General features: G+C 43.1%; 2 protein-coding genes across 2 annotated transcripts in view; both read left to right on the top strand.

Moving 5' to 3' along the window:
* The first annotated feature begins 1792 nt into the window (after window positions 1-1792).
* On the top strand, window positions 1793-4811 carry LOC146258170 (uncharacterized). The gene is made up of 5 exons (XM_084671242.1): window positions 1793-2290; window positions 2684-2839; window positions 3146-3294; window positions 3842-3955; window positions 4315-4811. The coding sequence occupies exons 1-5, from the start codon at window positions 2020-2022 to the stop codon at window positions 4546-4548; spliced, it is 924 nt and encodes a 307-aa protein (XP_084527368.1). The 5' UTR covers window positions 1793-2019; the 3' UTR covers window positions 4549-4811.
* A 1952-nt stretch (window positions 4812-6763) lies between these two features.
* The window catches only part of bicd1a (bicaudal D homolog 1a), a 29843-nt gene continuing 27114 nt past the window's right edge, over window positions 6764-9492 (top strand). The window contains exon 1 of the mRNA XM_084672985.1: window positions 6764-6979. Within this exon, the coding sequence (XP_084529111.1) occupies window positions 6764-6979 (216 nt within the window). The remainder of the gene's footprint in view (window positions 6980-9492) is intronic.

Raw genomic sequence — 9492 nt, 5'->3', positions numbered from 1 at the left:
CGTGACTACTATCAGACAGGAGAGCGCACATGGTACAGTAGTAGTCCGGCCGTATCCTTAAATTGGGTTAAAAATTACTTTTAACGATCAATTACTGAGAACTTTGACTGTAAGGGAGATACCCTTTCCAAAACTTGTAAGGGCGTAATCGTTTGTGAAAGACACAGAGAAACACAAATATCCGACGAGGCAAAATCCCGGACAATTTTCGAATCCCTGCCGGGACGCAATTTTTAGGTCTCGATAAGAGGACATGTCGGTAAAAGAGGACGTCTCTTCACCCTAACATAGACAGTGTTTTTCGGTGTCAAAAATGTGTTAATCGCTTTCCCCGTAAGTTTCTGTGACGAAAGGTGAAGGTAACGGTTGCTAACTAACTGTTGATAGTCGGTGATTACATGTCATTATAATAATGACATATAATCACCGACTATCAACAGTTTGTATAGTCCTTCAATCATTCAGCAAAATGAAATTAATTGGCTAAATGACGTCACACACGTTGCGGGTTAGACTGCAGTTGGTCTACAAATAAGTAGCTTGCTTGACATTATCAACATTCTCGGCTGACTGATCGCTTTGTTGTCCCTAGTCAAAAGTATAAACATACAGAGACTCTCACAGGGAATCTCAAACATTCTATGGTCTAGTTAGATCCAAACCTATAGCATCTTGACTGTGCTGCTGTTGAGAGAGATGGACACGGAGAAAGGAAATAGGTCCAGATGAATCACCAAGCCGGCCCTTCACAACTTAGAATTTTACTGCTAATGTAGCTACTGGACTTTAAAAAAACAATAGATTAATCGTGGGATATATCATGAGATCAACCTTTTTGCTTTTGTATCAATCACATATTCGACTTTTCTGTTCACCAGCAGAGGGAGTCTGTCTCACATCTTCCTCAGGCTACTGGATGACATGGTTTGGACAACATTAGACAGTGTTACAGTCAATCATTAAATATGAAGTCACTTACTGTGGCCTATTTACTGTTTGTACGAAATGAACAATCAATTAATCATGCCAGTGCATCCTCTTCCCTGTAAATAACAATAGTTGCAATCACTGTAAATTTGTTATGTTGTATCCATATACAGTATATACATGTATCTAATATTGATATGCCTTTATATACAGTCTATGGTTGAAACAAGTTGTAACTGTAACTAATGTAACTATGTTGACCAATCTCAAGTCTTCAACACCAAATCAACGTGAAGGACTGTGGTTATTGATGTCCATACTTTTCATGTATAATGATTTAAATGTACAGGAAATGCTTTTACGGCTAATATGACAGGGTGCAGAGCTGTTGAACTGAACAGAAGGTAAAGACTAGATAATAACTGTTATCTATAGCAGCACATAGTTCCTCTCGAACAGCAATCTACGAGAGTTTTCACAAGGTGAAAAGTTGTACAAAAGGGCAGGTGGAGGGCAGAATGATAAAAACATTTGTAGCCAATAAATTCCGATAAGGAGAAGCAGCAACGAGATAAGTTACATTAAATAATATTTCCTATCCTATGTTTCAAAAACAGGCTTTCCTATGTTAAAACTGTGAGTAAAAGTTATAAATCCAAGCTGCCAAGCTATCAATGCCAGAGGATATTGTAGCTATACAACAGACAGCCGTTGAGTACAGACAGAGTGTAACAGAGATAGGGAATTTGACAAAGATACTGTATTATCAAGGATCAATGTGACAGGGTGCTAGTTTAGTTGACGAGCTAGAAAAGCATGTCATAGTTACTCAGTAGATCTGGCTCCTCCTCCTAATCATCTCATGATGTGGATTAAAACACCAAGGGGAAAACAGGCGGGACAGTTACCTCTGTTGGGGGGAGAAGGAGAGAAACAGAGAGAGAGAGAGACAGCATGAGAGAGAGAGAGAGAGAGAGAGAGAGAGAAGTGACTAATGAGTGGAATTGGAATCAAATGAAGATGGATGGGTTCTAACTGAAGGAAAAAAAACACACGCTCAGCTTCTGGTGAAATCCTGGTGTGTAAAATAACATGACGACAGGACAGTGCGTGAAGGACTCTGACCTGGTTCCCATGACTCCAGCCACGGTGACCCTACGAAGGTTCAGGAAACTCTGGGAGGATGAGCACACACACTTGCTTGGGGTGGACAGAGGTGGGGGCCGGACTGTCCCTCCCAGGAAGCTGTCCCATTCCATAGAGGAGATCTTGAGGACTTCGACAACTATGCGAGAGAAGAGGTACCGCAGGTTGTCTGTTATCAGAGAGAACAAACAGTTTCCTGCTTCGCCGTCCTGCACTGGTACGTGTAAATAAGTGGTGGCATAAGAAATTTAGAAAGTCGGAGATAAAGTCTGTAAAGTATGTTTTCATGTTACTACTGGTGCTTACTGTACACATCCAGTATTGTAGACAAAGTGTCTCTGGTCTCCAAATAGGGATTTCTGTCAGTTGAAAATCTCCCCTTAACCTACCCATCATCTTAATACCTGGAAGTTTTGTTTAGCTTCTACTGGAGTATTCTGAATTCCCCTTCAGGGATAGCTCAAGTTCTATCTATCTAACTACATTTACATTTATTCATTTAGCAGACGCTTTTATCCAAAGCGACTTCCAAGACTAACTACCAAATATAACTTGAATTACTACATAAAACACATCAAAAGTCACACAGGATCTTCTCTTCTGTGAGCAGAATGGACCGTACAGCCTTCTGTGACCCCGGCCTTTGGCTGGGTCAGTGACCACGCATCCTCTGAGCACGGCCCGGGGCCAAGCACTCCCCACCCTGGGGAGGACAGGGGTACAGAGCTGGGGGTGTCTGGAACAGACTGCCCTGGTCTCAGTCATGGTGAGAAATGATGCTGATTGTGACGATACTGACACAGATGATGATGCGTATTACGATGATGATTTGAATGAAAACGATGTGATAATGACATAGATGATGACGATGATTATTACGATGACGACTTTGATGATAATGACGTATGTCACTTCCTTGACTGTACTGTGTTTAAACTCCGGATCTCTGACTTGCGAACACGACCTCCACCTTTATAACCAGCTACGCCACCGAAAGAGTTAGCTCTTTGATGATGCAGTGTTCATACTGAGGAGTGAGTCTAACCAATTCAACTGGGTTCCATCCACGCAGTGCAGAGGAGAAGGAGGCAAACCAGGGTCAGCTTCTCTGCTTCCCAGCTAGAGGAGCTGGAGAAGCTGTTCCAGGAAAACCATTACCCAGATGTCAACCTCAGAGACCAGCTAGCCTCTCGGCTGCAACTCACTGAGGGGAGAGTACAGGTAGGATACACACCTAGACACAGCTGAACACATGCACTCGTTTATTATTAAAAACACACCTGAACACAGACAGACACTGAAAAGTAAACTGGAGACATAAGTCTAGTCATGGTTAAACACATGCATTTGATTTGAAGCCACTCCTAAACATATACTCCTCACACAGACTGCATACAATACAAGTGGAAGGGATGTTTGTAAGAAATCCTTGCCATTTTGAATGGACCATATGGATATGTCAAACCCCTATCTCTTCATTTGCTGATGTGAAACAACCTTCTGTATCTATGTTTGCTTGACTTGATTGGAGACTACACGACTGTGCCGACCATATCAGATAGTCATTTGAGATTAGACTGGATTATTATTGTATGTTATCATCATCATTCTCACCATAAACGTATCGTTATGCACCTTCAGACCCAAGTAAATTCCTCGTATGTGAGAACCTACTTGACAAAAAACCTGTTTTCTTGTTACAGATTTGAATATTACTGTAAAGCAGAGAGGACACGTCATGATTTCAGGATGGTTTTGTCTTTTCCAGATTTGGTTTCAGAACCGCAGGGCCAAATGGAGGAAAGCAGAGAGTCAGTGGGATCTGGAGATGGTGACCAGAGACCAGATCCACACATCCAAACTAGGCCTTCCTCATCTGCAGGTACAGAAGTATGCCTGTTGTGTGTTTGAGTTTAGAAACAGGTGTATTGTTGATAAGGTCACATTTGAAATAGGTAAAAACTATCTGTTATCACACAAGATCACATTTTCTGTGAAGTGATCCAAAGATCCTACCTTAATGTAATTCAAGGATCACACCTAAAATGGCCTATCAACACTAACTCTATACCAACCCAACCATTAGTCTACCTGACTGAAGTTGTTTCACATCAACAAAGTTGCTATTGACTGTTGATAGTGTTTGTGTGTATTGGTTGGATGCAACTATCCTCGGAAATAAAGTGCAGCCAAACCAGCCTGATCTAATCTGGTGGCGTTTGTGTTCCATGGCTGATAAAGGGTGAAGAGGCTAGGTCTCTCCTATCAGCTGCTTCCCCTGCGGGGTACACCCATCCAGCACGTCCGTTAGCACCCTGCCCCAAGGACAACAGCTTCCTGACAGCTGAATGGGCCCCAGTCTGCTTACCTGAAACCTTTCAGCCAATAGCTTTGCACCTGCCCCCTCCCCGACCTCCCCTCTGTAACCCTTGGACCTTCCACCCCCACCCCGTCCCCAGATATGCCCTCAGCTGACAGGAAAACAAACTGGACCACATTGAACCACAAAGAACACTGTAAAACGGTATCAATATCCACTGGAAATACCTTGTTGGAACTGCTAAGCACAGCCTGGTCTTGAGGGGGAATTGGGTTGAGATTGTGAACAGATTATTGGAAAAGGAAGTGGAATTGTACAATTTACTTTTTGGTGTTCAACACACACTTGCTACGATTATGATAGTTGTTTGACATATCTCAATATCAATAAAACATCAGCTGGTCTGTTTTTCATTTTAGGGGATACTTACATTCATTTTTGTTCTTCATTGTCAGTTGACAGGGGGACATCTTAAAAAATATATGTGAAATTGAGCACATTTTCATTATCTTCACATGCGGTTCTACTGTTAGCTGTGTTGCAGTATATTTCACCGTTGTAATGACCTTAACCAACAGGCTATCTTATCTATCATGACGTCATCCTCCTAGGAGATAAGATAGTGGGAACCTACAAATGAGTTGTCTTTTTGACTGCTCTTGTTGTTGCTCAATGGTTTTATTGGTATATTGTTATACACACATCTCTCCTTATCTTAATTTGGGTTTGTCGGCTCAGGTTACCTGCAGGTCATCCTCAACTCCATTTGACCCCAGTTCTAAAAATGGAACCAGAAAATATATCTTCCTTTCTTAGGTTTGAAGTAAAACGTTATAAGTTTGCTATTGTAATCGTAAAAAAATTTTCCCCTGTATTTTAATTCAGCAAAATAAATTTACCTAGCTTCATGGCATATGCTTAAGTGACAATAAATGTGTTTTACCAAACTGCTTATAATTCTGCCCTTAGTTGTATTTTCAGTGATAATTCGTTTAATTCTCTTGATGTACAGTAAGTGTCAACCCCATACTGTACCCTCAAATGTTTTATCACAACTTTGATAATTTTTTTAATGTAAATCTTTAATCTGCAGATTTGAAAGCTTTATCCGAAAGAAAAAGTCTGTCTTTTGCGTCATGTCAGTCAAGACCTCAGTGACCGCTCAAAGTCTGTACCGTATGTGGTACTGCGTTAAGGAGTGTAAACTTTTCACCTTTGTGAAATCTGGGTTTACAACTCCCGTCTATGTTCTCTCTGCTGTAAAACACACGTCTGAGTGTACACTAACCCTGCATGGAAAATAATACCGTGTAGGGAAGAGTTGCCTTTTTTGGCACAATTGAGTATACAGTACACGCGCGCGCTGACACTAGAACACTTGACTTGATTCCCACCCCCTCCAGGATATGACAAAAAGTAGACTTTCCATCGATGAGTCGTCCTGTCTCCGTTTGATCTGACCCGAGCAATTACGATAACGCCGACATCAGGTCTACCTTGATAACTGACAGGGATTTGCCAGGGGTCGTTTTCCACAGCAGGGAGGAGATCATATCCTGATATAAACTTCATAGCCTATGGACATATATGGACATATTTACATGCAAAGGAAACACTTTAGAATAATAGTCTGTTGTTAACAAGTGACTATGCAGGAAGTAATAGGTAGTTCTACATTAACACCAAATTGAATACTATTAACTAATATGGATCCAAGATTAACTAAGCAGTAAGTAATAGCGAATTTACAACAAAGGTAGTTCCTTGGTGGGTATTTGGTTATTACTAAATAAATGTATCCTCTTGACAACTACTTGTGAACTATGACCAATTAAGAAAGAATAACCAATTAATTACTAATCACAAGAATACATTTGCATATACCCATGCAAATGTATTCTCGTTCATTTTTAAACATACTTACAGTAATAACTACCAGGTGGGTATCAGCAGTCGATGTGAAAAGTATGTCAAAAAGACATTGACTTTTTGACATACTTTGACTCACTTTGATAATTAGTAGTCGATATGATGTTCTGATAAGCCAGTTCTAAGAATAACACAGCTGCCCCCCCTCCCTCCCCAAAAAACATATTAACGCGTCACAGGTGTACCTACGTCTTGCATCCTTACTGACAATCCAATTGCTCACGTTTGTTTTTGTTTCGGTGGTTATCCGCAATAAGCAGTCGAGCCGCCTCCCTGCCCAACACAGGCGCGCACAAACACACTCATCCACATCACACTTCTTCCCAGCAGTAAAGAGGGGGTGGGCTTACAGCGGTGCTTTGCGGCATCTTCCATCCTCCGCCTGCTGACTGTTAACAGCAGAAAGGCGACAGAGAAACTGGAGACAGGGAGACAGAGGCGATGGCAGCCGGTGGAGGATGCGGGGAGACCGTGGACCAGTACCGAGCGGAGGTGGAGCGGCTCACCCAGGAACTTGCGGAGGCTAACCGGGAAAAAATCCGGGCAGCAGAATGCGGTCTTGTTGTTTTGGAGGAGAATCAGACTCTAAAACAGCAGTATGCCGATCTGGAATCGGAACAGGAAACGCTAAAGCAGGAGTTAGAGCAATTACAAGAGGTATTTGTCTTTATTTATTCTTGACTAAAAAAGTAATTAACCCCGAATTCCGACCATCGAAAGCTCACCCAACCCGCATTGGCAAAGCCTGTAATTGTCGGCATACATGACACTTGCATTCGTGGCATTTTTGAACAGTTTTGAGATTGGGTGTGTGCTGATGTCTACATCCCCATCATTTTCGATTTATGTTTCCACTGGCCACTCATAAACTCACGGAGGCCTTTGTTTCTATAGAACCATCATGATGCAAGTCAACCCGTTCCCCACAGTGAAGTTGGGTCTTTTGCTTGCTCAAAGTGCATCACGACACAGCGTGTAGACGTTGAGGAGACGCAGGAGACCCGTGTTTTTCCGTGTGGGGCAGATGGAAGATTTCCCTCAGGGGCTGATGTTGTGTGTGGACGGTTAAGTTACCTATCAATCCAAGAGTCACGTTCAGCATTTTCATGAAGAACTTGTGATTAGACCCCAGATCCATCTTTGGCTCTTTGTTGATGTGGGACTTGCCTCTCTTGCCCCACACCCCTCATCTCCCCTGGGGCAGTGGGAGAGGAGTGAGTGTGTCTGTGTGGAGAAAAGCACAGATACAGGTGATCCATCCATCTGTCTAAATCTGCTTCTAACACTGGTTCACCGAGGGGAGCTGTCCAGTAGAGTCAATAAGATGCTTTTCTGACATGGCTGGCACACACTGTCCCTATAGGCCAGTAGTTAGTTCTTGTGTAGCATAACCTTGTGACACTTATTAGTTATTTATGTTATTTAAACTACAGTGTGGACAGCAAACCTAGTGTAAACACATTGAAACAAAGTTTGCTGTGTGGGCTTCAGTTCAAGTTTGAATAATGTATGAGTGAGAGCTGACTCCGCCGGTCACTGCATACTGCATACATGCATAAATACAGAGGGGACCAGACCTTCAAGGTCGTCATGGAGATGTAGGAGCCATAGAATCACGGCAGAAGAGAGAGACAGAGAGAGAGAGAGAGAGAGAGAGAGAGAGAGACACAGAGAGAGAGACACAGAGAGAGAGAGAGAGAGAGAGAGAGAGAGAGAGAGAGAGAGAGAGAGAGAGAGAGAGAGAGAGAGAAGAGAGAGAGAGAGAGAGAGAGAGAGAGAGAGAGAGAGATAGAGAGATAGAGATTGAAAGAGAGAGAGATTGAAAGAGAGAGAGGAAGACAGTGAGTGCGTCTGTGTGTAAACACGTAAAACACTAAACAGCCAGTGAGAAGATGGGTGAGAAATAGAGAGTTCTGGAAGCTAGAGTGTTACGCTTCTATTGTGCTTCCATTGTGCTTCTAATGTGCTTCCATTGTGCTTCCATTGTGCTTCCATTGTGCTTCTATTGTGCTTCTATTGTGCTTCCATTGTGCTTCTAATGTTCTCTGTGACCCAGACCCATCTGGTGAAGTATTGCAGAGGTGAAGACAGAATTAGGTACCTTTTTATTGCAGAGATCTTACGTAATACCTACTTGCATCTTTGAGAAACTACTTCTATGCTGTGTCACCATCTGTGCTCATGTCTCCATGTTCATGAGAACCAGAATGTACCACAGTATTTCTTCATTATCAGTTTCTCTGTGTTTCTCTGAGACCAGAGAACTGGCTCCACTGAGTCTTTCTCTCCCTCCATCCCTCCCATCCCTCCATCCCTCCATCCCTCCATCCCTCCATCCCTCCATCCCTCCCATCCCTCTATCCCTCCATCCCTCCATCCCTCCATCCCTCCATCCTTCACCCCTCCATCCCTCCCATCCCTCCATCTCCCATCCCTCCCATCCCTCCATCCCTCCATCCCTCCATCCCTCCATCCCTCCCATCCCTCCATCCTTCACCCCTCCATCCTTCCATCTCTCCATTCCTCCACTCTGAAAGACCTCTATTGATCATGGTGTTTACATGGAGATAATGGGAGGATGGAGACAGCTGAAACAGACAGATGACAGAAACTCTCCTGAATTCCTGTTTTTACTTCAGGGTTTTTTCAGGTTTTTTTCCTAACGTAAAATATAAACCCTATTCGCGCTGACATGGTTTGACATTGTCTCGAGTGGTGAAATGATAATTTTAATGCAAGTAGGGTCAATCCATTGGAGATGTGAGGGAATAGAGTTCTGGTTTGAGATAGATGGACAGTAGGTGTGTGTGTGGATGTGTGTGTGTGTGTGGATGTGTGTGGATGTGTGTGGATGTGTGTGGATGTGTGGATGTGGATGTGTGTGTGTGTGTGGATGTGTGTGTGTGTTCTCGCAGGCTGTGCTCAGCAGGCCAGGGTTGAAGTGAACTCACACTGGACAGAAGACTGCATCATGGTAGCGAAACCCTGTAGCTACAGGCTAAACAGCTCACGCCACTTTACATTATGACACGCATGGCTACATTTCAACACAGCAAACCTCCAGTCTCATCCAGCCTCCCCATCACCAGACTTACACTATAATGCACCTAAACACTGATATGGATGCAGCTTGTGTTCGGTATGACAAGCCTTACTGAACACAATGGATG

The sequence above is a fragment of the Hypomesus nipponensis genome, chromosome 14, assembly GCF_054491055.1.
Source record: "Hypomesus nipponensis isolate SF chromosome 14, ASM5449105v1, whole genome shotgun sequence".
NCBI lineage: Eukaryota > Metazoa > Chordata > Actinopteri > Osmeriformes > Osmeridae > Hypomesus > Hypomesus nipponensis.
This window is presented reverse-complemented; position numbering and strand designations above follow the sequence as displayed.